At 41.0% G+C, this 27713-nt stretch overlaps 2 protein-coding genes across 4 annotated transcripts in view; one reads left to right on the top strand and one right to left on the bottom strand.

The window, feature by feature from the left end:
- The first annotated feature begins 5 nt into the window (after positions 1 to 5).
- gas6 (growth arrest-specific 6) lies at positions 6 to 18819 on the top strand. Of its 2 annotated transcripts, XM_030081060.1 has the most exons (15): positions 7 to 523; positions 801 to 961; positions 4015 to 4039; positions 4149 to 4211; positions 6691 to 6813; positions 7915 to 8034; positions 9073 to 9195; positions 10421 to 10542; positions 10854 to 10972; positions 12284 to 12473; positions 12802 to 12966; positions 13671 to 13839; positions 14115 to 14254; positions 15593 to 15794; positions 16916 to 18819. In XM_030081060.1, the coding sequence occupies exons 1-15, from the start codon at positions 448 to 450 to the stop codon at positions 17065 to 17067; spliced, it is 1950 nt and encodes a 649-aa protein (XP_029936920.1). In that variant the 5' UTR covers positions 7 to 447; the 3' UTR covers positions 17068 to 18819. The 2 variants fall into 2 exon arrangements, with proteins under 2 accessions (XP_029936929.1, XP_029936920.1); XM_030081069.1 differs by lacking the exon at positions 9073 to 9195 and having other exon boundaries at positions 6 to 523.
- Positions 18820 to 19015: 196 nt separating this feature from the next.
- The window catches only part of tmem255b (transmembrane protein 255B), a 19556-nt gene continuing 10858 nt past the window's right edge, over positions 19016 to 27713 (bottom strand). Inside the window, exons 4-9 of one of the 2 annotated variants that reach the window (XM_030081095.1) lie at positions 26166 to 26255; positions 23299 to 23379; positions 22448 to 22533; positions 22194 to 22353; positions 20924 to 21067; positions 19016 to 20445 (exon numbers count right to left, since the gene is read on the bottom strand). In XM_030081095.1, the coding sequence (XP_029936955.1) occupies positions 20209 to 20445; positions 20924 to 21067; positions 22194 to 22353; positions 22448 to 22533; positions 23299 to 23379; positions 26166 to 26255 (798 nt within the window). In that variant the 3' untranslated portion in view covers positions 19016 to 20208. The remainder of the gene's footprint in view (positions 20446 to 20923; positions 21068 to 22193; positions 22354 to 22447; positions 22534 to 23298; positions 23380 to 26165; positions 26256 to 27713) is intronic. The other variant, XM_030081103.1, reaches the window with a different exon arrangement.

The following is a 27713-nucleotide window of genomic DNA, read 5'->3' as shown; positions in this document are numbered from 1 at the left end:
AGAGAGAGAGAGAGAGAGAGGCAAAAGCTGCATCGTTGCAAACTCCTTGCCTGCACTTTTCTCAGCAACTCCCCCCTCCTAAGACAGCAGAAACGTGTGTAGTGTTCTCCGTAGTCTGGAGTCGGTCTGACTAGAAGCGCAGGAGAGGCGAGAGAAAGAAGAGGGTCCAAAATAAATACGGGATGGGGGCGAGCTGAGCCGCGCGGAAAGGGGACGGTCGTGGACACAACACACTTGCCTAACTCGCTCGCGACATTTGTAGCTTTTTTAAATCAAAAGCCAACGGTCGCGTTTCCCCCTCCGGTAACGTTAAAGGTAAATGCCTGCAGTGTTTCGCACTAGCTTCGGCTCGGTCTTGGTGCAACAACACTGAAGGGACAGAGAGAGGGACTGCAAGACGGGACGGGAGAAAGTTTCTTACGCCTGGCGCAGACACAGCGGCAAACAATGCGGCTGACCCCGACAAAGTCCATTTTATCGGGAGCCTTGCTAATCCTGCTATTTGTCTGCTGGTCCGACAGCAGTAAGTAAACAGTTACATGCTAACTTACGCGGCTAGCTGTGTTAGCTCGCTAAGTCCCTTTTGACATTTGTGGGTGATGATATACATGCCAGTGTTATTAACGTCATGTTTCGCAAGCTCTGCTGCTGGTGAATGTGTCTCCCCCAGGCACACAGCGAACACTACCCCAACTCCAGCGCTAATATTATACATAAAGATGTCTATTGCCCAGGGATTGACCTTCTCTTGTTCTTGTAGGTGAATGACTAAGATTGTATTGGTCCCTTTTTTCTCCCAGTTTCATTGTCTCCGGAAGAGGCAAACCAGTTTCTGAGCAGACGCAGGAGAGCGAATCAAGTTTTCGAGGAGACGAAGCAAGGGCACTTGGAGAGGGAATGTGTGGAGGAAAGGTGCACCAAAGAGGAGGCGAGAGAAGTCTTTGAAAACGACCCGGAAACGGTGAGCAGCCCTGGGATCCCACCAGAGTTGTGGTTGACAGTCATGTGCCATTGCAACACAAGGCGTATGCAGGCTTTCATCCCAACCAAACACTAACCACACCATCTAATTTCACCAGACCCCATGAGGGGATCACCATGCTACAGCTAGAGCGTTTTTTTTTTGTTTTTTTTTAACAAATGCAACCACAAACAGCAGGTGAGAGTTTTATTGTTTTATTGACCTCAAAACCACAGTTAGAGGTAATGTCAGGTTGCATAGCCACTTGTTTACTTGCGTAATGTTCATATTGACTGTAAATTGATGACTCCAGTGAACTACCAGACTAATGATTCAGTGTCTGGGCTGGTGTCCATGCTCCAATAAGTTCAGAGTGGTGATAGCTGTCAAAACGTGTAAAATTACCATGTCAGGGACTTAGTATGTTTTTTGTTTCTCTCCGAGACAGACCTTGAGTCAGTATGACTAAGCCTTAGTTTATGAAATAAAGTCAAAGACGCACCCATCTTCACCCCCCTCCACCACACACACAGACTCACATTCACTTTGTCTTTCCTTCCATCCAATATAAATTTTGTTTTCTGCTTGATAAAATGTAGCCTTATTCACAGGAGGCCAGATTGGCTGCTTTTAATGTGGGAAACACCTGGATCTGGATGTCTGTCTCCTTCTCTTCCAGTCTCTCTCTCTTTCTCTCTATCGCTCTCTGTTGCTCTCTGATTCATCTGTACAGAGAAACAGTCTGTGTCCCTGGTCCCTGTATGTTTTTCTGTTTAAGCCTGGTCTGCCATTTAGCTTTGCACAATGCCCTACTGTTTTACATAAGCATGGATTTCCCATGCCCATGTTATGTAAATATTTCCAATATACATACAAATTTACGTGAATCACTAAAATGAAAAAACTTCCCTTGATTCTGATTGGTCTCTTTGGGAGCATGGCTGATTCCTGTTAGAGAGTGAGCACAGGCTGAGAGTATGTTGTTGTTCCATATAAACATGCAACACAAACACACAATCTTGTACGGATGTATATACTCTTGCTCTCTTTCTCTCTCTCCCTCTCTCTGTCTGTGTCTCTGACGTACACAAACAAACAAACAAACAAAAAACTGTCACGCTGTGTTCTGAATCCCTGTGGGGATATCTAGATTAGTTTCAGTTGTGCCCGTCATGAATGCTTAGATCAGCCTTTCGACCCATGTGAATACATAAGCCTATTGAATATGTATTGCATCTGCTGAATATGCAAACCAGCACCAGAGTTCTAGGGCTATAAATAACCTAATGTGTACAAAAATGTGATAATTATTATGTGAAGCATTGGCTCTAGAACTTCCAAGCCCTTGAAGAAACATCTGTGTGCTAGGCGATATTCTGTCCCAGTTACGGCAGACCCCCCCCATTCCAAGCCCCTCGAAAATGGAGGTCAGGAAAACAAAATTCCTGGAGCAAACAAGTAGACTGTAATACAGAATTATTTATTGAATCTATCTACATATCCATCTATACACACACATACATTTACATACATACATGCATACACACACACACACACACACACACACACACCACACTCACATATAAAATCCATTTTCTATGCTGTGTAATTTGTAGTAACATTGCTTGTGGACAGGTAATGGCAAATAACTTTGCATAAATACAGTATTGGTATGTTGCTTATTTTCATGACTGATGCGGAAGTCTAAGATTCATTTAAAGTTCTTTGCTGCATTTGAAGGGGTGGATTGCTAGTTGTGCATTGATTATACTGAGGTCCTTGGCCATTAATGCAATTCCTTCCGTTTGGGTCTTGTGATTTATGGCTGAGAGGGAGTGATTGGAGGAGAATCAGATATTACTCACAAGATTAGCCCATCAGAGAGACACTGAGATTGGAAGAGGATTGAACGGGAGGGGAGGGTGTTCAAAGGATAAGACAGTGAGGTTGAGGTCCCTCTGGTTCAAAGAGTTTGCGTGTGCGCTACAGCAGAAATGGATTTGCGTGCCTGTAGTCTCTAAAGTTTTGTGACACAGAACTGCTGTCTCATTCATAGATGCATTATTCATTCTGAACGTGCCCATCTCTGACTCCGCATTTTCCTCTGCTGCAGCTTCTTGGCTCTGCAGAGAGACAGAGAGAGAGAGAGAGGGTGTGGGGTGTTCCTGTTTAACCATGGTTGCCACTGGCAACATACATGATTGTACCGATTAAGTTTCTGGTCCCACATGAGGGATACATCAGATCGCTCATTAAATGGTGTCACAACTTAGCATAGTCAAGTTCAGAAGTAGCCCAAACCTCCTTTAGCTTCACTTTGATAGGTGAAATGAACTAATTCTGCTTGAGTGTTTCTGGCCAGGGCAAGAGACTTCATTCACCCCTCAGTCTGCTGTATCTGGCTCCAACTGCAGCAGAGGCTCTCTGGGGTGTCTCTCATTCCACAGTCACTGTCCGTTTGTAGATCTCCCAGGTTCTGACCTACATGTGGAGCACTGCAGCTGGGAGGCAGGAGGGATGCTACAGAGTACCAGGAATGCAGAGAATTCTCAGGAAGCCCCTGGCTACTGGGCCACACCCACTAGAGACAGCACACAGAAATAGTAGCATTAGTGATCTCCATCTGGGTCCTTAACACTCACACACACTCACACACACACACACACACACACACACACACACACACACAGGCATGGAAACTTAGAGCCAATTCACAATAAATTTCAGAAGCTGAACTGTATTCCCCTTACAAACTCTTGCTGAAAATGCAGTGTAATTTTGCTTACTCAGTGTTTTAACTAATGCCATTAATTGAAATTAGTGGTAGTTTTTGGCTGGCTTCCTGTTCTGTAATTTACTCTCCCAAGACTATGGGCATGCAGTACAGGAATAAAACACGCCCAATCCTGGATTATGTCATGTATTAATGGAAGCCACCCTACTGATTGAGGTTTATTATTCAGATTATGTTGATCTGTTAATGAGATAGTCCATTCTTTATCTCTTTATGTAACTTTATCCCTCTCTCTTTCCATCTCCTCTCCCCAATTTAGGACTACTTCTATCCCAAGTATTTAGGTAAGTTTACATTCATACTGAAACACAAAATCTCAAACCATAACACATCAGTATAAAAGAGGGAGTTGATGATTATAAGTTGTGCTTCTCTGATCTCATTCCTGTCCAGCCTGTGTGGAGAAGTTTGGAGATTCTGAGAAGAAGAGGCAGGATCTGGTCACATGTGTCCACAGTAAGTATGACATGACACAGTTGCCTGCTGACACAGTATTGGACATATCTGGACATATATGGCTTTTGGGAACTAAACTATCAGACTAAATAAACTAATAGCAGTGGGCTATAAACCACACACTGCTCACTACTTGCTATGACCTTGATGTGCTACATCAATGTTTCAGCATCCATTGTGACTCTGGACTTGACAGTAGTGCTACTGTCAGATCCAAGTATTCTTTGGGCCTTCCTTTCTCACAAACTGTTTGTCAGCCCTCCTTATTTCCTTTCTTTCTTCTCACTCATTCTGTAGTGTATGGATGGTTGCTGATGGGGACACCCAGTTGTAGCATTGGGCAGGGCTGCACTGCAGTATCTGCTCTGCATCACACTCACACTGTTGTGCTCTCTGTGAGAAGAGAGGAAAGGAAAAGATGGTGAAAAATATTTTAAAAAGAGTAGGAGTCTCTGAGATTTTGCAGTGTGACATAGCTTATTGGTTTCATGACTTTGAAGCAGTGTGTGAGTGGGTGTGCTTAATGTACGTGAGCACCCAGGTATATGAGTAACGTTGCAGCACTTTGCTACAGTGATGCGATACGCTGGTGAGTGACACACCCCTTTTCATCGTCACATACACACGCACTAGATGACTGCACCAGCATTTCTGTGAGGCAGTTAAGTGCTGGAGTGACGTGAAAAAGCAGTCTGATGTGAGTGGAGCACAAGATTTCTGCTGCATCAGGATACAAGAGACCTGGCCCAACCCGGCTTTACTCTGATTGGCTGTGGAACTCAGGGGGTTACGGTGACTCAGCTGCAGCACTGTAGCTCTTAAAGACCCGGTTACTCTCTGTCTTTATCCATATATCTTCTCTCCATTCTTTCATTCGTATCCCCCACACACCCCCTTCCTTCCTCCTCTCGCTCTCCAAATCTTTCCTCACCCTTCTTCCATCTCAGTGCAAACAGTATCAAAGCAGATGATAACGTGCCCTCAACAGGGGCATGATTTACTGTCTGCTACATTTCCACATATCAAAATGACCCATAATATGTCAAGCGCCTCAAGTGACTTACATGTCAATTAAAAAAATTCATTTGTTTGCTCTCTCTCATTGTTGAGGCTTGTTTGCTGGCACTTTCCCACAAATACACATGTTCTCTGAATGTGCTGGATTTGCAGCTGCTGGCACACTCCACAGCACTCACTCGCCCACTCTGCCTTCTTCTGGTACCAAGTCTGCAGTCAAGAGAACTGCATGCTCTGAAATTTAGTCTGTGGGAATGAGTTCTTTGTAAATTATTAAAAACCAATCATTCCAACCTTAGACTCATTCCAGATCTGGACTTCTTTAATGTTGCTGTTGCACAAACATCAACAAAACAGTGGCTTTGGGGAAACTTGTGTAAATGCTTTTTTTGGTGATCTATAATCTGTGGTTTACACAACAAACCGTAAAACTATTTTTGAAACATGGTCATTTTATTGTCAGTTGTAGTAACACTACAAGTCCATATTTTGACTCTCCTGTTACTAACCTATTAGAGCCCTTAATATACTTAATTTTATGATTGAAGGTCTACATGTAGTATGTCTTCTCAAAGTCTGTATCAGTATGTCAAATTGAAATTTTGATGTCGATAACAACTGGAGCTTAACTTAAAAAAAAAAAAAATCATACCAATATTAAAAGTTCATACAAATTTGACATTTCCACTGCGTCTTGTTTCTATATGTGTAGTTTTTATCTTTTGCCATAGTGATCCCACTATCAGTATACAAATGTCCAAACCATGAAAGATTAATTTGTGTGCAACTAGTTGTAATTTAAACTTTGGATGGGTTTCACATTTGACATTTGGCATGTTTCATACATAGTGATCATTATCATCCAGAATAATGAAAAATAGTTTAATATTAAATTTATGCCATATTACCCACACTATCTATCCTCCTCACTGATTTTACCTTGACTATCTACTCCTTTGCATGCTTATCTTGCCGTTGTTCCCCTCCTCTTCCAGGCACTATCCTTCTCTGCTTCTCTTTCTGTAAACCCCAGCTGACATGTCCAGACTTGTCTGGTGGTGAAAATATCTTGAGCTCAGTAGGGGTACTCTCTCACGGGCAAAGGAGTAAGGGGAGAGGAAAGAATCACATGTATGCTTAGTAAAAAGAATGTGAAACTAATGGACAAAAGAGGGAAAACCAGAAAATGAGCAGACATTTCAGTATTCATTTGATCCTGTTTCTTGTGAACTAGAGGACAGGTACGCAGTGAAGGGCTGAATTAGGGCATCTCTGGCCAGGGAGCTTAGCCAGCATTAGGCTATTTATATTGAACTCCTGATATGCAGAACTCAAGAAATGCCCTTCCTGTCTTGTATCATTATAGAGTTACACTCATGGTATGCATTCAGTATGCCTATACATGCTTTTAAAACAATTATGCATCCTCCATCTTGCTCTCTGTATCTCTGTCTTCTTTAAGATATTCCAGACCAGTGCTCTCCTTCTCCTTGCAATCCCAGAGGCATGGTGCGCTGTGAAGACAAAAAGGGCGACTTCCTCTGTCACTGTTTCACAGGATGGACAGGAGCCAGGTGTGAGAAAGGTACCGTCATCACCATGGTAACATTATCTCATTGTGGGAGAGTGAGAAAAGATACCCCGCCGGACACTGTGTATGAGATGTCAATAGAGGTTGAATTTTTGCAGTGTCATGCCTGTCATAGCATATCCAGCATTTCTCTAGTCAGCACATTATCTGGATAGGTGTTTTCCTCCACAATGTGACCTTGGCCCTGCCAGCCATCTCCTGTCTCCTCCCACTGATAGAATGACCACTGTCATTACTCATCATTCTGTTTGTCATGTATTTTCATTGATCAATTTATGATATGTTAATGACACTGAATTGAATTGCACCTTACAAAACTCCAAACCCAATTTTTCATCTTCCAGTTGCAACACTGGTTGTTGACATGCCCATTTAATAAGCAGACATTGCTGCTGCTGATTTTGTTGCTGATGATGGAGTGTTGTACTGGGTCAATATGGATTAGATGTACAGTATCTGTGGTCGCTGAGTCCAAAGCAGGAAGTCACATGTCTCTTTAGAGGTCACAACGAGTTGCTTTGTATAGATAATGGGGGAGGGGTGCACTACTTTTCTGGAAAAGGTGAATGTTGAAATGGATGCAGCAAGGATTTCCACTCTAAGATGAAACCATCCAGTTTATAAACTAGAATTGAAAAACACAAACACACATTATATATATATATATATATATATATATATATATATACACACACACACACACGCGCGCACAAATTGTGTGTGAGAGAGAAACATGCCTCTCTGCCATGTGCCACAGCCACCGTTCCACACATTTCCACTGTGACTCATCCTGCCACCTTACTGTGAGAGGAAATCAAAACAGAGTCAGTCTGACTGGGTCTGAGCCTTTTCCACTTGACAACCACACTCCTCCTAAACACGTAGCTGCAACACTCAGGCACACCAACATACAGTTCATACAGGGGCTTTCAAGGAAATACATATTCAGGGGGCATGGTAGTGAGCTTTTCAAACTGGTATTTTCCGTTGGTACATTTTGTACAGAAGTTAATCCAGCAACTACTTCATACTTCACAGACCATGTTGATATTTCTTACTACATTCATGTTCACTGTACCACCCTTTGATTTTCAGATGTCAACGAGTGTAGCAAGAGAAATGGAGGGTGTGACCATGAGTGCAACAACACTATGGGCAGTTACCGCTGTTCATGTCACCAAGGCTATACATTGGTAGCGCGCCACATATGTGAGGGTAAGCAACAAGCCAAATGCATGCACTGTGGACTGGTGAAACAGTTCTAAAACCAAGATTGAAACCGCAAAACAAATGTCCATGGTCGCGTGACTGTTCTTTTTTCCATCTTGTGGTCCCTGAGATGGAAGATTACAGGTTCACAGTATAGAACTTCATGTAGGGAAACCTACAGGGGACCTTTGTCCACACTGCTGCCAGCTCCACTTAATTGAGAGGCTACATTGAGTTACATAATGGTGCAATAAAGATGAGTATTGAGCGAATGTAAACTTGAATAAATACTGTTCTTTTGAAGGAGAAATTTCTTGTTTTCACAGTAATGTAAAATAGATATTAGAGAGGGAATTGTGACCTGTTTACCTTGATAACACTAATTCTAACCAATATCTTGTAACATGAATGTAATGTGGCACATTATGCATTAAAATAGTTTTCTTTGGAGAGCTAATGTTTTTTATCATCAAAATACACAGTAAAATGTTGATTTTACTATTTCCTATTCATATTTTAACAGACCTTAGTCAATTCATTGAGGCATTTTTTTTTTCAAATGAAATTGTGTGAAATTTTAATTATAAGCTGCCCAAATGGCCCCAAAACTCTTTGTTAACATAGAATGTGTTCTTCCTTTATTGCATGGGAAATATTGATGCCCTAAAGGATTTGCAGTCATCATTAAGCCCAGAAAGAGCATACAGTTTAGATGAAAATAGGCAAAACAAAAATGGCTTGTTAGCCCCACTTCTATGCCATGTTCCCTTTATTATCAGACACCCAGAATTTCAAAATATTCTGGTGGAGTAGGCAAACATTCTAGCCATGGCCAAAACTTATCATCATCAATCTGACTGGTGACTGTGTTTATTTCCCACTCTGTAACAGGAGCAGAATCGCCTCCCAGAAGGCCAATGACTGAGTGACATGTAAACTGTGGAAAAATGCAAAATGTTTTTAACCCATATACATTCAAAGGCTAGCACTGCTGAATGCCTACCAATCTGATCTGTCCACTTGGCCATGTTTTGTGTGTTTTAGATGTGGATGAGTGTAAGGATCCAGGTGTGTGTGGAACTGCACGGTGTGTGAACAACCAGGGCAGCTATGATTGTCTGTGTGAGACGGGCTATATGTACGACAATGAAACCAAAAGCTGCATAGGTAAGTCTCTCTCTCTCTTTCTCTCGCTCTCGCTCTCTCTCTCTCTCTTTCTCTCTCTCTCATACACACACACAATTTCATAAGATGTGAGGGAGCAGCTTTTTCCTCAGCAGGACTTGATGCAGCTGTGTTGTGGAGTCAAGAAAGGAATGCTAGAGATATTTGGAGAAATTCTCTGGAAGTAGGTAACAGGTCAAGTTACACATGTATCCAGCACCATCTTGATGCACATAAATAAGTACCTTCACAAGTAATATACTTTAACTAACACTGTGCTTCACTCCTGCTTGGTACATAATGGTATTGTCAGTGAGATCTTTGAAAAGTACTTTTTCAGTCACAACAGAAATCTGATTATAACAATAAAATTGTAGGGTTCAGAGATTGTATTCAGTTCAGATATAGTCAGTATTAAAAATACAAGAGAGATTTCACAGGATTGTAGGCTGAGCAGTGTATATTGCTTGCCAGAGTCAGGTGTAAGCACAGCAAAGCATGCCTTCATTCACTTGTTAAACATGTTGTCTGATTTAAAAACAAAATATACTCAGGTAGTGAAGATGTAAACCCAAGCACCAACAAGCTTGCGCACATATGTTTAAAAGATGGAGTAGGTGAGGGCAAGTATGAACCAAGTGCTCAACAGACACTTTTATATAGCAGATAAGAAAGGCTTGCCAGCGATAAAGCCAACTGAATTTATTTATAACACTGGATTGAAAGCACTGACTTGGTATTTGATAAGATAAGATAAAAGAGCCACAAATTGTATCTGTTGGCAACAAGATGGGAAAAGAATCACAGACCTGAGTGATAATTATTGGTGTGCCCTGTTCAGCTCTTTGGAAACCAGGCTATTCATATCTTCACTGTCTTCCAAGAATGAACATTTATTGTAGCCAACCAAGTTATAGCCTTTTAAGGCTATATAGAGAGGGGAGATACCACCCAGCTAACGTCAAAGGCTACTTATCTCAAGTGGTGTTTGCATTCCATGATCTGCTGATAGGAATCACATCAGATTTTTTTTTTTTTTGGTCTTCATGTGTTCCTCTGGTGCAGATATTTTGAGACCTTTGAGAGTTCATGTTTTGACAAATTCCCACACAGACGGGAACGGTCATTTAATGAGTTCTCTTGTTTTTCTGTAACCTTTTTCCCCTATTTTCACCTGATTACTTCTTGTCTATTAATTTCCTCTTGTTGTTACACTGTCAATTATCAGATGTGGATGAGTGTGAGGAGGGTGTATGTGCAGAGGAGTGTATGAACACACCAGGGAGTTTTCGTTGCTTCTGTGATGGTCGTCAGGGCATGAAGCTTGGCCAAGACCACAGGAGCTGTAAGGTGAAATATATTAATTGTTGCAAATACTAACCAACCTCTTTTTGTTTGTCTGTTTTTGCTATAAAATTATTTTGAATCATTCAGATTGTATGCTAATATGGTCAGGATTTGATTTTCTCAGGCACCATGCCTTATTTGAACAGCACGGAGCTGTTTTAGATTAATAAAATGCTTAATTGAATATGATTTATGAATTTTCCTCCCGGACAACTTTTCAGGCTGAGAATTTTTTCTTACTTGAAGTCCTGTGTGGTTATTATGAATTTGCAGTCTGCATTATTTTTAGGTTGTTTTCTCTTTATTTCCTGTAGCCTATCACTCCCTGTATGTCGCTGTCCCTGAAGAGAAACTCACGTTCACTTTACTTGGGCCGTATGTTCAGTGGTGTACCAGTGGTGAGGCTGCGTTTCCGCAGGAGGATTCAAACTGGGTAAGGGAACTTGCCTTCAATCAAATCCTGTTTGCAGGGTGTCTACAGGTCCTTAAAAATGTCTTAAATTCCATTTTATAAATATAACACCTAAATTTGAAATATTGAGGTTATTATTGATGTAGCACACACTTATTTACCACTAGACTGAATACTTCACACTGGCTACACTTATCTGCTGGGAAAATGCCTATTCTACATTAACCCTGCTCACTTTATACTTATTTACCTGTAGAGAGAAATCCAAGACAATCTTGGTGTTTACCTGTCCCAATTGCTATGTGGAAAAAAGATTAAAAAAAGATTAATTACAGCAGCACCTGGCTATCTAACCTAAAGGAAACTGTTCTACCTGAAACTGACTTCTGAACTAGACCAATTATTTAGTTCTTACCTTGATCTTTACCTGCTATACTTAACTGGATATGAAAAAAGAGGGTTTGTCTAAAAAAAAGTCTTCTCTGACACCTGTAGACACCCTGTGTTTGAAGTCCTTGCTTTATTTCTGTGTTTAATGGGGTACAATGATAGAACTGTGCAAATGCTGTTGGCCAATGTCGGGGCAAAATAGCTGAGAGACTGGCAGGTCTGCCCTGTGGGAAGTTCAGGACATCCTTCTGGCCTGTGACCATCTCTACACTCAGAGTTCCCCTCTGTTTTCTTGAGTAACCATTTCAGGGTACCGAGGATGAAAACAAACAGAAAAAGCCACACATTTGTTCTAACAGCTATTAACTTGTTAAATAGAGAGGCATGTGCAATTCACTGTAGACTTTCTTACTAGGTTATGGTGATATGTGTATGTTTATATCTGTTTTTGACCTTGTGTGGTCTTTGTATTGTTGACCTTGGACTGTGAATCACTTGCATTCTGGGATTTGATAAAGTTTCAACTTAACCTTGATTGAGCAGTCCTTGAACGTGTGTATAAAAACCCTGAGAATGATCTGGTTAGATGTTTTTTAGAGAAAATCATTTGCTACCATACATGGTCATTGAAGTAAAGTTGCTCTCACAAAGAGAATTCTAAAAATAATTCATATTGACTGTGGGGATGCAGTAAGTAAGCTTTTTTTCACCAGATTTTCAAAATATGACCTAGTTGGTTTTAGTACCAAGTTCATATCGGATAAAATTCCTTTGGTCACTTAAAAGAATTTCCTGTTTTTCTTCTGCTCCCTTCTCTTTTCTCTGCCTGTTTCTTTCTCTCATTTATATTCACATTTTCTCTTCCCTCACTTATGGACTTACTCAAATACACACACACAAACCCAAATCACCACCAACACTTTCCACTTCTTCCTACTGTAGGTTTTCAGCAGAGTTTGATTTCCGCACCTATGACCCTGAGGGAGTCATCTTCTTTGCTGGAGGTCACCTAAACAGCTCATGGATTGTGCTGGCAATGCATCATGGGAAGCTGGAGCTGCAGTTGAAGTACGGCACAGTCAGCAGGGTCACCAGCAGTGGGCCCATTGTCAATGACGGCCAGTGGAGAAAGGTTGGTAGTTTCTGTTAGAGGTCAGTGTACTTTTACAGGGATTCCCAAACTTTTTGTCATCAAGGGCCACACAGACCACAAATCAAAAAACAGTTAATACTTTATTTTGTGGAACTCTGTTTAAGGACGCTAGATATGTTTTGGTACACAATTATGTAACTATGTTCTGTACGTCAGGTGATACCAACAGTAAAACCTACAGCATGAGCCAAATAGTCAGCCTTTCACATCTGGATTGTTAATTTTCATGCAGTAAAATAAGTAAAGCACAGTCATCTTGATTTAAAACATTGTCTCAGATAAGTACAATGTCTTGTTTTCTTCTCAGATCTCGGTGGAGGAGCAGGGGCGGAGTCTAGTGATTAAGATTGACAGGGAGGCAGTAATGAAAATTGCAGTCAATGGAGATCTGTTCACACTAAAGAAGGGCATGCATGAACTCAACCTAACGGTGGGAGGAGTTCCTTTCAAAGAGGATGGCCTTGTCAATCAGGTGTGTGTGTGTGTGTGTGTGTGTGTGTGTGTGTGTGTGTGTGTGTGTGTGTGTGTGTGTGTGTGTGTGTGTGTGTGTGTGTGTGCGTGGGCGTGCGTGGGCGCGCGCGTCTGTGTGTGTGTGTGCGCGTGTGTGTGTGCTTGTTTTCTTGAATATACATCAGGGTTCATATGGTCAAAAAAACAATACAATAAAATTTTCAGGTCCAGGAAAAGTTAATGAAGATAATGTTTGAAAAAGGTTTTAGAAAGGCCATGGAAAGCTAAGTTTAATCTAAGTAATATCCACTCTGTTAAAGATTAATTGACCAGTTTATACTGACCAGTTTGAATCTTGTCTCTTTGTGATTAAGAAAGTTGAAGGTAACCAGTAAATACTATCCATATTTTGGTCAAACAAATTGTAAAATGTGTTGTTTCAGCTTAGACTGGAATTAAAGTGTGACAAAGCTTATATAAAAATCTGTTACTTATTTGATCTCTGTATGTATACAGTATTTTAATACAGATCAGCTTTCACAACATATAGTGTTAAAACACTTTTTCCAGTGGTCCGTTTTAGACATGGAAATTAAGCTAAAGTTTATGGATAAGGGATAGAAACGTCATTGGAATCCATTGGTAAAAAGTATATGAACCTTGATGTGTGAAAAGAATATATTCTGTATGTTATTTCTCCAGTGTTGTGGTTGTTGTGTTGTGTAGGTGAACCCCCGTCTGGATGGCTGTATGAAGGAGTGGCGCTGGTTGACAGGTGAAGATACCTCCATACAGGAAACCATCCGTTCCAATGACAACATGCAGTGTTTCAGTGTTGAGGACCCTGGAGCGTACTACCCTGGCATGGGCTTTGCTCTCTTCAATATCAGCTATGGTGAGCAACTACACTGAGTGTGTGTGCGTGTGCGTGTGTGTGTGTGTGTATGTGTGTGTGTGTGTGAGTTATGGATGGTATTTCCGGATTGCACAACTGCGATACTAATTGCTGTTTGGAGGAATAATAGGTCAGTGCTTTATTTATTTGGATGAATGTGGGTTGAGTGTGAGTTGCCTTGTCATCTCCTTCACTTCTGTCAACAGTTGGACTCATCTATGTTTGGCCATGAAGTGGATGACCTCCTCTTTTCTCCTCTCCTTCTCACATCACAGATTCCCAGAACCTGAGTGTTCAGTTGACCTTGCGCCCAACCTCTGCTATCGGAGTACTGTTTGCTCTTGTTTACCAGGACAGCGTTCCCCTCTCCATTGCTTTGGCTGACTATCATCCTGGTACTGATGAGTGGCGAGATGTGAGTACATTGTATGTGTGTTTCTGTCAGGATTTCTAAGATCATGAAAATCCTGGAAATGTAATGGAATTTTAAAATGTATTTTCCAAGCCTGGAAATGTTGTGGAAATATCCCTAAATTTTCCTGAAGTCATAGAAAATTTTGATAGTGATTTTATTCTTGACAAGTCAGGCTTGAACCTGAGAGGGGAGGTCAATTAAGATATTTTATTTCAGCCCTTGTATAATTCTAGGAAACCAACTAGTCACTGTTGAGTCATGGCAGTTGTATGAGACTCAATTACTTATCTTGTAACTTTTGTTAGACTAGCTAGGTAGCTGGCAGTGCCTTGAGATGTCATCAGAATGCCAGGCAAATTGAAAAATACAGACAAAATCATGGCTCAAAAAAGCTGAATACAGGATGTGACCAATATAAGCTATGCGTCAAGAATTTTGTCATTAGTAAGTCCTGGCTAGTCATGCAAAGGGCATAAAGCACATGGACAACAAAAAGCTCACCAGAGTAACAGCCACAGTTGGCATGTTCTTCAGTTCAGGTACAGCTAACATTACCACCAAGGTTACTTCAAGCATTCAGACTGCCAAGCAAACAGCAATATCCATATTCAAAAATGAGGAACTAGCTGCAGAATTTATGCAGCCACTTAAAGTTATGGATTTAAATTATTCTTTTGAGTTGTGCAGTAACGTGGGATAGCTGTTCATAGCTGTTTTCCCTGGCAGTGGAATTGCAAAAAAAAAATCTTCCGTGGCAAAGCAAAACTGTACTCATAGTACTTATGGGATTTCATCTTATTTCAAATTGTTCCAACTGAGGGAAGTGTCGAGGCAAGCTGGATTTGTTATACTTTTTGACAAGCGCTTTAACGTGTTACAGTTTTTTTCCACAGTTTTTGAACTTAAAGGGTATGAAATAAATATAAAAGTTATATAACTTAAATTATATAATCAAATGAATGTTATGTAATAGAAAAGTTGATCTTACAAGTTTGTCATTCTTCAAGTTGCAGTCCACACTTAAGCTTGCACAACAAGTTTACAATATCACTGTAGTTGTAAGTGTTGCTTTATTCATTACACTAAAGAAATACAGTCATGGAAGTTTGGTATGTAGCTATGAAAAATAATGGAAAAGTTTTGGAATTTGATCTGCAAATAAATGCCGAAGCCCTGTTCTGTGTATACTACAATAACACAATCCACCTGTGTTTGTAAATGTGGTTTAAATTTGTTAGACAGGTGAGGCTAGTATGATACTGCCAATATGGCAGTTGGAAAAAGGGTCCATGCAGCTTCCTAGTGTGTTTGTCTGAACTGAACTTCTGTGTGTTTCAGTTTGTTCTGGTTTTGGCGGGTGATGTCGTCATTGCCAGCTCTCCTGCTCCCCTGTGTGATGGGGAGAGTCATGTGATCCAAGTGGTCATTGCGGGCAACCAGACACTCTTGCTGGTAGATGGCCAATCTGGACGTAGTGAGGACATCCAAGATCCTGTTGACCTCCAGTCTCAATCCAGCACCTTCATAGGAGGCCTCCCTGGTAAGTATATATAATATATAGTGTTCACCCCAGGAAAGCTGTTAGTGGGCACTAGAGGGTGCTGTTTACCTCTTTGATGGGAAAAGGTGAACAGGAGCTTTGTAACTTCATATTTGATTAGCCAGTGGGAGCATCTCAACAAGGCACGAATAAAATGCATAGAGTATTAGCACATCTTAAAGTATGAAATCAGGAAGAAATCCCTATATAATGAATCAGATGTGTAATCATTTAACTGACACACAAATTGTTGCTGCACATTTGCACATTTTACCTCAACTAAGACAACTATCTTAGTCGATCCAGGAAGTATACAGAAATGCTTAAACAAAATACACACTTACGTGTTGCTGCTTGTTCTGCTTTTCATATTTGTACATACTTAGATTTTAAAATTACCAAGCCAACACAAGCCTCGTGGTGCTTGATGTCTGTGGTGATTGAGGTTATCCAACCTATAATTATTGCAAGGCGCCTCTGCAAAAACTTTCTCAGCCACATTTCACTTTTTGTTCTGTCTGTGTGTCCTGCACAGTTAATAAACATCCCTGTGAACAATAAATTATCTTATTAAGCAAAATTGTGGGGTAACATGATTCATACAAAATTGCTAACATTAGTATTGAACTTACTGTGCACCATTCTATACAATCAGTTACTATAGTGATCACTGCCTCAGTGACCAGTGGCTGAGTGATTCATTCTGAATTCTAACCACAGACACCTTTAACATTTCCAGGCTGGGGAAAAGCATTTGCTTTTCCCAAAAGAATTTTAGTTGGTGCCTTGATGAAAATTGCAGTGACCATACAATTGTCTGTCATTGTTCACATATTTCCTTAGCTGAGTGTGACAAACTTGATACACTGCATTTCACCCTTTTGAGGTAGCGGTCACTTCAGTCTGAAGTTTCATTGGGAAAAAGTAAAACATTTTCTGATGTTAGTAGTGGTGCTTGAAAATTCAGCTGCATAGCTCTGTAAATATTTTGGGTAAATGCTGATATTGATACATTTGTACATGCACACTCATTGTGAAGACATTTGGATTTTATAGCAGAGCACTCAATCGAGTTTGCCTGTCACGTTCTCTGCTGGATCACTTGTCACTTCTTCCCTCAGATGTCCCACTGGTGTCCACCCTAGTGTCGGCACCCTACAGTGGCTGCATGGAGGTCAGTGTTAACGGACTGTCACTGGACTTGGACCAGGCCATCCACAAGCACAACGACATCCGCTCACACTCCTGCCCCCTACTGGACTCTAACCAGTGACCATTGCCAGTCAAAAGGATGCATAAGCAGTTCATTGAGGCAATGGAGATGACTTTGGAAATGTTGCATATAGTAAGTCTTGACAAATGGGGAATTGTAATGAATTTGACTGGGAAAAAAGGCAAGACTAGGATTCCTGGCTCACCTAGACCCTTGGCCCAGGGTCACCTTGTCCTTTTAACACGATGTTGCTGCCGCTTAGACGCGTTTGCAGGGTAATTTCTGTATTGTAACTCTTGACAGTTTGTTTGTTAGTTTGTTAGTTAGCTAGCCAGTGAACAACATCCCCTGTATTGGACCGGATCCCCAAAGGTCCAGTAAGAAGGTATGGGAATAAATGCTGCACAGCATTGCTTCAATAACTGCCCATGTATCATAGCCTTCTGAGCCCACAAGAACACACAGGGCCTTATCCAGATCAACTTCAAATTGGTCTTGGATCAGCTGACTAAGCCTGGCATCCTGTGTACAAGTGCAGATCTGACTGGACCTGTAGGCAGTGTGACACCCGCTGCAACATCTTGGTAGATAGTACTGTGGTCATATTGCTTACATCCAGTTTACCTATGGCCCACATTCCCAAAGCGTCAAATAGAAGTGTTAATCTAGACTTAGTTTTTGTTCTCATTTAATAAGACAGGAAAGAAAGGGGACAAGATCTGTAGTCCTAGATCAGCTCCCTTACTCAAAGAATGTGAGAACAAGTGCCCAGGTTTTCATGTTAGCTGCATTATGACTTAGGGGTTGGTTGGGGACTAAACCAGACTTACCTTCCCCCCAATAAGCTGAATTCCCCCTTTACCAAAGCAGGGAGATGTAGTAACGAAGGCAGCATTCAGTATTAGGCACAAAGCTGTGTTCTGTAGGAAACCTTGCACATTGTTGCAGGTAGAAACGGACTGTGATGTAAAGCCATTTCCTTGTTTTTCTTCTGTACCAATGCACTCCGCGTCTACCTGCAGCCTTAAAAATCAACCATGTGCCTACCAAGAACAACCAACCAAACCTTCTCTACAGCTTCCCTTCACCCACATTGTGCTCATTGAGGTGAAACATTTTACAATGCTGCAGGTGGTATTGTAACACAGAAGTAGAACCAGTTCTACTCTTTACGATACATTGTGCTCATTGCAGTTCGATACTATGCATTTCCATCTGAGCATTTTGAAGTGTTGCATCTTTTTGAACAGCATTGCAGTTACTGACTCGATCACACCCCCTATCCCCTTTGAGCAAATGAAATAATCTTAACTCACTGACACTCAGCACCAAGGCCTATCCTTTCCCTCTGAATCACTAACTCACAGTTCAATACCTGGATGATACCTGCCGTTTACCAATCAAATGTAGATACATTAGTCACAGAAGCACAGGGAGATAGGATGGGGCCCTCTCCAGCCATGGAGAGAGAGAGAGCACTGCATCAATCGCACCATACAAGCTACTGAGAGTAAAAAGAGTGCGCTGTAATATACTGAATATGTAAATAATGTGACTGTACAATGCTTTTTAGAGGACAGAAAACAAAACACTACCTTTATAGTCATTGAGGTTACCCACACCGTTTCAGTTGATCCAAGGTCTCGGTTTCCCAAACACCCAAACACAGACAACAATATAGATCCAGGATAATGGAGAGTTCCCCTGCCTCCTAAAACACTTAAGCTTCAAGTCCAAGGGGCAAATCTATGACTCTTCTCTTGAAAAGGGTTTTGGGGGACTGTGTTAGAGCTATCCAGGAATCAAAGTAATTATTTTGAGAGTTTTGAATTAGATTTTCTAGGTGCTCAGCAAATGAAAAAGGAAAAAATCCAAGAATGTCAGAGGAGCATAATGCCAAAAGGGCTCCAGTATTATTTTTCTTCCCACTGTTATGTATCATTTTCTAGTGTTCTGATGAATGAATGACAGATATAGAGCTTGACATGTTATTGTTTTGTTTTTTAATCATATGTGTTGTATATTGAACTCCTCTTTATTTTTTATTTTTCACTTTAACTGCCAGTATGTGTACAATGCTGAGAGAGGTCTGTTGAGTTTTAACTTCCCTCAACAGTGAAATTCCTATTTAAAAACAAAAAAACGCAGTTGTATGGAGATAATGTAGAGTAAAATTGTATTTTAAAAAAAAAAAACCATCTTGTTTTGTGGTTGTTTTTATGTGCTGTGTGATTGTCAGTGCTATTCCTCAAATTTAGTTTTTTTCCATACTGCAAAATGCATGGTATATTGCTAATGACAACACTATCAGGCAAACAACAAGAACATGTTTAATTTTATGATACTGTTCAACACCTGGGGGAATTTCACAATGCAGGATTACAAAATTAGCCAGGTATCTGGGGGAAAAAAGACTAAAATATTAATCTGTCATGTATGCTGGTAATCTTAGTAATAAATATCTTAGAGGAATCTACATAACATGTTACATTATCTGGCTTACTAACAAATGGCAGGCTTACTTGCTAATCCTGCTATGGGAAATATACTCCAAATGTTGGTAATAGTAGTAGTAACATTTAAACATCTAAATTTATTTCACATATTCCAAATGTGTTTCTTAATAAGGATAAGTGAAGCCAGTGGTCTTAACATCAGTTCATACACATCATCAATAATATATTTAGTATATTGATTGTGTGAATCACTTAATGAGAACTTCACAAAGATAAATGTAAAAGTAATATAGCATCATTCTCATTTACTTTACAATTCAAATTTCAGTGCAGCCCTTTTAATTGCCTGGACAGTAGTTACTATAGTGAAACCATACATAGGAGACCTTGTAATCCAACACTGGTTACAGAAACAACTCAGATCACTGTCCAGTGCTCTGCTATACACTCAATTATATGGTATAAGCAAGAGTCTGAAAACCAGCTTGTGATTTACAGATAAGTACACAGAAGTTACATAATAAGAGATATAAAAAAACACACTAAATAGCTAAGTTTGTGTTTTTCATTACAGTGCAGTCATTCAGACGTATTAAGCATAAACTCAGTACATTATAGTCTTGAAGCTCACTGAGTGCTGGCTAGTCTACAGGCTTGCCTATGACGTGTCCTGTGCTACATTCACTGGCCGGGTAAAGAAATCTCCAGACCTTCACCAGGATGCCTCATGGTTTTGGCTGCAGGCTTAGCAGGCATAAGGTGGGGGTTTTTCAAAGGGGCCGTAGGAGGATCCATAGAGGACAGGGGCATTGGGTGTGAGCATGTAGCCCCCTTGTTCCTGGGACCCGCCTTGAGATGGTGGCTGGGTGGGAGCCTGAGAAGGGGGCTGGCTCTGGCTCTCCTCGGAGGGGCAGGAGGTGGAGGTGGGACCTCCCTCGGGGACTGGCTGGGGTGTAGTAGGTGCCTGATAGTTGCCATTTGGCTGTGGGAGAAGAGGGAACTAGGTGTGTTAAGTAGCTAGTAGCTGGAAGATAGAGCAAAAGGGAGCTAAACGTGTGAGTTATAGTCAACCAAAATATATTTTAAGTTTCAGGCAAAGCCATCATTCATATAAAACAATGCAGTTGTTTAAAGGAGACTGGCCTTAGACTTCTTTACAATATCACACAAAAACAACCAGAGATATCCTTTAGCCTGCACGGCACAGATTGGTTCAGATGTAATGGTGATGCTGAGGATAAAGATTTTCATCAGGTTTTGCAGACATGAAAAAACTCTGCACCCTATCATTTGCTTTTTGCCTTCTAGTCAAAAGCTTTGATGTCGGAATGAAACACTTGTGCTGGTCACTGCAAAAATATATGATGCAATTCTGCTACCATGGTTGCTGAACTTGTACATCTATAGCTGTCAAAGAAAATTCACAATATGCCTTGACACTGAGACCTGAGCTAACCTACCTGCAAAGGCAGTGGATAGTTGGGGTAGGCAGGCAGGGTCTGTCCTGAAGGACAGAAGCCAGCATAGGTGAGCATGTGCTGGGTGGGGTTGTACAGGATGTGGGGCGGCGGTGCCGGGCTGGGGGAAATCTGGGGAGTGGGGTTCTGGAGGAGAAAAGAGGATTAGACATACTACATTACATACACTACAGTTCACGCTGCATGCACGCTGTAACTCTATGTATCACTTTCCCATTACTGAATAGCACTTTCAAGTTTTTAGGGAACTTGTTCAAATACTGTTGTGTAGACAGTAAATGTTAGACTGACATTGAATCAGTTATAGGATCTTCAAAATACCTTGACTAAGGGTGAGGAGAACAATTAGTTGAGTGCCACATATTTTTTGACAGTTCCTATGAATAGGTGATATTATCCTTTCAACATTTGGAGCCCAAAATTCACTGAAGCACTGTGGTTATATTATATTTCCTGTGGCCCAGGATCAACACTGAGTACAAGTGACAGACCAGGCACAGAGAAGGGACAGCTCACTTCCCAGATTTCTAGTACACACTCTGTCCATTTGTCCAGCTTTATAATGAGCTCCAGTGACAGATAAGTTTGTTATTCCAATAATACATTACAATACAATACATACTGATGCATTGTAGTTTAAGTGCCCACTCATAGAAGTAATACTGAAACTGATGAAGGGGTTGGATCAAGTTTAGATGTGGCTCATGGTAAGTTGCACATGACTGTCTGGAAAGCCATAGATTCTGTCATGTCTGTCTGCTAAGTCATGGAACATAATGAAACTTTTCTGAGCCTCAATAACTAACTGATAACCAAATGTAGTTTTATTTTCCAATTATTATTACTTATTTTGTGTTCATGTTATGTTCACTTCCCCCACAGAATAAAACAAGAGAAATCAGTAAGACATTTGAATCTGAAGTAAAAAAAAAAAAAAAAATTAGTCAAGGAAAAAAAACAACAACAACATTGCTGCATTTATTAAAGACATGAAAAAGTCCAGTATCATCAAGCTTCAGTCACGGAGACTGCCATGTCCACAGTTTTAGGCCAGTGCCTTTGGAGATGGTTAGGTTTATGGGTGGGTTGGTCAGGTTAAGGTTAGGATCAGTGTATAAATAATTTACCTGCTTCACAACCATTTTCAGCTCTATCCAAAACTGCTGAGAAACTACAGTGTTTTTTTCTGCATCTGCAGCTGCATGTATAAAGTCAGGTCATTTTACAACCCAGAGAACAGCTTTCTGCTCACCATGTCCTTGTACGCCCCGAGGATGGCGGCAGTGATGATGCCCAGGAACAAGCCTAACAGGTTGAGCACCACAGAGGCCCAGAGCAGACGGTGCAGGTGGATCACGTCCCAGCAGCTGCTGACCCCGGTGAACTCATAGTACTGTGCATGGTAGTCTGGGCTGCACAAGAGAGCACAGAGACAAGTCTGAGACAATGAAGGGGAGAGAGTCGGCTTAAGTTTGCTCAGGTCAGCTGTAACGTGCGTGGTCTTACCTCTCACAGTTGTACAGGTAACAACAGTAGCACGTGTTGCTCCTCACTCGCAGCTTGCATGCACTGTTGGACGAACGGCACGTCGCCTGCGGTTTTACAGCAGAGGTGTAATGACTTTAAGAAATGCTGTGAACATTAATCATTCATAAAAGCTTCCTCGGCCTTGTGAAAACTAATCCATCAGCCATACAATCACTAATTGGCTACAGTTTGGACAAATAAATGAACGACCTGAGATATGGCATAATCTGGATGTCATCATATTATCCACAGTGCATTCTTCTTTATGACTGTTAATTTAGTTTGGTATGATGAAGAGTCGACTGGAGAGTATCCAGACTGTATTTTGTTGCTCAAGGCCCTCTACAGTCCCGTGCTGTCACTGTGCCAGTAAACCTCTGCAGTGACAAGCTGTGACCACTAGATGGCACTAATCACCCAGTGGAAATACCAGGTCTGTTCAGGTTTAAAAGATTGAAAGAATGCATTTTATCCAAAATCCATTACTGATAACAATACAGAACCTAAACCTGAGCCCTAATGAAAAGTCATAAAGAAAAAAATAAAGCAGTGTGTAGGGAAAAGAAGATATAGCTCATAAACTTTACAGAAGTTAATCAACCACAGGCTGATTAAGTGATTTCATGCACAATATATTTCATGGTGAAATCTTCAAACACTCATGCCTGATGTGTTTCCAGATTGATATTTCACTTCTTTTTTGTTTTCCATAAAAGTGATCATTTGGAAATTCCCACAGATGTGTGTGCACGATCAGCAGTGGCAGATCTGTGTGTGTGTGTGTGTGTGAGTTTGTATGAGTGACTGAATGTATGTGGGCTGAGAATTACCTCAGTATAGTAGTTGTCATAGGCGTAACCAGATCCGCTGACGTAAAACTCACAGCTGCCTTCTAGCAGGGGTCTTCGATCCTGTGTGTGCATCACAGACAGATGAGAGAGGAAGCAAAGCAGACGCGCCGTGCTGCGTGATGGAGTACATTTAGACGACATACAAGCTAATAAAACATGCAAAGACACTATAACCGCATCAGCTAATGTGCTATGAAATAGTTTTGTGAGTGCATTTGCGTGGACGTGAGCAGAGAGAGAAAGAGCTGAGGTCTGTTAACTCTGGTGAGGCATTAGGCAGAATTATAGGGCACAAGACAAATGAACCAATATCAGATTATGACCGGTGATGTACAGGGTCATCTGCTCATCTGGCTGAACTGCTGCTCAGGCAGAAGAGGGATTCTTATGTATACACACTGGAGTGGCAGGAGAAAGTTTGTCTTAAGCTTTTCTGTCTTTTCCGGAGTATCTCAGGCTTGGTTTAGCTCCTCATGTGCACCCATGAATACGTCAAACAAACTCAGACCCCACAACCTCAAACAGTCTAAGTTTAAGCATGATTTGTGGTTTCCTCAGTTCGTGTAGTATGAACACACCGTGTCCAGAAAACTGTTGCATACAGTTCTTTCACACACTTCCAGTAATTCAGTGAAATGTTGTTTTTCTCATAAGCTTCTTAAAAATGTAATACAACAAAATGATCCAAACATTTTCAGTGGCCATCTTGAGGATGAGGCTCTGATTTGTTGAATTAGTTTTTTAGTCTTTTAGCATTTGGCCTTATTCTGGACGTAGCAGTTTCAGATTAAGATGTGGGATATGCCGATATTATTTGGGTTTTAGGTGCATTCATAGAACATACATATGGTGCATTCTGAATATGACCCTCAATTGTGTTTTTGTTTGTTTGTTTGTTTGTTTGTTTTAAACTGCAGATTGCGACACATGGCCTCTTGTCTGTTTACAGTCAGCTCTGTGCGTTGTAAACAAACCAATTAGTCATCAGTTTGCCAGGCTGGGGTAGAGATGCATTCACAAAAGAAAAGGCCACATTTATGGTCAGAAGGAGAAGCACACCTACTTTTAAACATTAGGAAAGACCGGGATATCAACAGGTTTATAGAAATGTAATCTTGTAACACCAACCTTTTTCAATAAGGCTGTTGAACTAATGAAAGAAGGAACCTGAGATTGCACAGCTGCACAATTCCAGGCATGCACGGTCGCATGTAAACAAAAATATTAGTGGAATATCCATTTTCATTAGCCATGTGAGCAGCTTAGTAGGAATATTGTCTTTCTCAGAATAAAGGGAAAAACAGAATATTTTATTCATGTAAATGTAAGCCCACAGGGGACGGAGTTCATTTGCAGCTTGTTCACCTTTTGGTTCACTGTGAAAGGACCGAGTTTGGTTCGTTTAAAAAGATCTATATGCAAAAACAGCCTGAAATGGTCTTGATGATGTAGCGCACTGTGTCCGATCAACCATGTATTTGACTCCCGGCTCGGGTTATTCTGTGGTTCTCCTGTCTCTGTGTGTACAGTGTGTTTAGGTTTACAGTGTCGGTCTACTGAAATGGTCCGGTGCACTGTAATACACATCCTACAATAAATCTAAACTACATATGACTTTGTTTAACACGGGACTAATTGATTTCATTCGTCATAGTCAAAAGCTAAAAGGTGCAATAAATATGATTTTTAATATCCTGTAGTGGAGGATGACCATAATATATCTGTGGGGGTTTGATAGGCTTGTTGATAAACACCGGTGACTCAGTGATTACTTTGTCGGAAGCTGAAATGTCTGGCTTTCAAATCTCGCTCTGCTGTTTTGGAACAAACCGTTGGATCTCTGCTCTCATTAGCAAGCTTAATCATCTCCATTGTGTCAGTGTGGCTATAAGCTGTGGCAGGGAGCCGTCAGACTTGTTGCAATTACATATAGTTACAGATTGCGTAATGTCTCTGTAATTTATTTAGGTACAGCCATAGAATTCCAGAGATCTGTTGGCCAGGCAGTCGATGGTGAGCACACACCAGGTTCACACAAAAGTCAGCAAGCTTGGGTGACAAAGGGAGGTGCACTGATATGCAGGCACATGTCCCAAAATACCCTGGACATCCAAACTGTCCACAAGCATGATCAAACCTCCCCATGTAAAACAACCAGATTGTATATTGATGGTACAGAACATTTCACAAAAGGCAAAGATGATTTGCTAATCTGAGATATAATCTGAAGCTGTGTTGCATAAATGAGTTTGGTTTGGGGATGGTAGTTTTAAATATTTCCTCTAAATGATGTCATCATGGAAATCATTCTCCACTGAAATGTTAATACTGTATAGTAAGTCACTGCTTAATAGTAAATAGGACCTTTTGTGATTCATATAAAACTAATAGTTAATTTGTGATTGTTGAAAGAACCTGTCTTGGAAAATGAACTAAAAGCTGATGAAGTGCAGTTGAAGACAGACTGCAGCTGAAATGCAGCAGAAGTTTTTCTTGCAGGAAAATTGCACGGTTTATCTGTGACCAGAACAGAGAAGCTAAACTTTCAGATGACCCAACGGATCAGATTCTGTGATAGATTAGTTGGCCTGACTGCCAAGTGGCGAGTCATGATGGAGCGGTGCTGACTGACTGGGTGCATTCACAAAGTTTCATTAGGAAAGCCCGGCTACACAAGTGTGTGTTCTGCATGCACTGGCACTTTATGTGCAACATGTACTTTACCTGTAAACCATTTGTGAAGCCCAGTAATGCGACTGGATATTTTTGCAAGAAAGGCTGGATTAGTCTGTATTTGCTCTTTCATGCAGGACATGTAAATCCATGCATAAATATGTGCTACGTACTATAAACTCTGCAGCGATGATCCCGTCCACGACAGCACAGAAGAAAGACGTGATGACTCCGATGCTGATGAAGATGATGGCTGCCATGAGCTGTGGTGGGGACAGAGACAGAGGATGGGAGAAGAAGAAGAAGTGTACAAATGGATGAAGAGGGGGAGATTCATGAGAATTTATGTTTTTTATTAATAAAAGGGATTTTCAGCATAACAAAAAGCAGGAGAGAACAAAATGTAACAGAAAAAGTGAGTACTTGAATGCCAGCGTGTGAGCTGCATTTCTGCAAGTAAAGTCAAAAGTTTCTTGTTAACATAAAATACACACCTGGGGTGTGTTCTGATTGGCTGCCTGCAGGATATGAGGGTTCAGTACAATAAAGGAAATGTATAGCCCCTTGCTCTGCCAACCCAGAGGTGCTTTGTGGGTAATTTACAGATATGGAGGCAACGAGGGACAGAGGAACGACCTTTTGTACCAACAAGGTCAATCCAATTCCACAGAACTGATAACACACACCCACCTACACACACACACACACACACACACACACAATAACAGCCACATACACACGTGTCCAGATAGAACAATCAAAACCAAGTTGTTGTCTTATCTCACACATTCACACCCTTCAGAGGATTAAAATATTTTATGGCCCGCGTCATCAAGCCAAGCGTCAGCCACTCAGCGGAAAATTCATCTCTTTCCTTCTTCCTGTCTGTTTGACTGATGCGTCGAGGTGTAATCTGCACTCATAATGCACACTCCAATTTAATCACCTGACGTCAGTCAACAGCGCACACATGCACACACACACATCACCTGCCTCAACACTCGCTCTTCAACCCTCTCTTGCATAAGTAAGTTATATAGTTTCTACTGTAAGACCAAGTGTCAGTCTCCCATTAGACAGACACATGCACACATAAAGTGGGCACTGCTAAACGCCCAGCAGACCCAGCTGGCTGATCACAGATGTCTGATCATAAAGTTTATTGTTGAGCATCCTTTACTGCCCTGCCAATCCCTCCTCCAGGACTGGACCTCCTGTACTAACCTCCTGAAACCACTGATGAAACTCTCTCCCTCACCCTCCTCTCTCTCCCGATGTCCTCTGAATGTTTTCTGTCAGTGTAGCTGTCTGTCTTGGTATGCATGTGTCTGTCTGTCTATCTATTTAATTTATTGATAGTTTCTTTATTTGCTAATCAATGACTGTGCTTGTCAAATGGGGCACAATTCCTAAAATAATTAGCATATGCTATATTAACTTCAATTAAAAATTGTAAATGTAAGTTGATAAACCACATTTAATATTCATTAAAATGTGTGTGTGCGGTTTAAATCTGCTGCTGTAGTCGTCGAGTTAGGATGTTTGTTCAATGTGAGCGGGAAGCCAAGACAAAAATCAACAAAATTCATGGATTTGTGATTGAAACGTAGCAGTGATACAGTGAAAAACAAGGAGAAAGAAGTGGAAAAGAAGCAAAAACAAAGCCAAGAAAATATCAATAGTATCAGGTTATCGTTTCAGGTTGCACTGGTCTAGTGCAA

Source organism: Myripristis murdjan, chromosome 3 (assembly GCF_902150065.1).
Source record: "Myripristis murdjan chromosome 3, fMyrMur1.1, whole genome shotgun sequence".
Classification (NCBI taxonomy): Eukaryota; Metazoa; Chordata; class Actinopteri; order Holocentriformes; family Holocentridae; genus Myripristis; species Myripristis murdjan.
The sequence above is the reverse complement of the archived record's forward strand: the minus strand, read 5'-3'. Positions and strand labels throughout refer to the sequence as shown.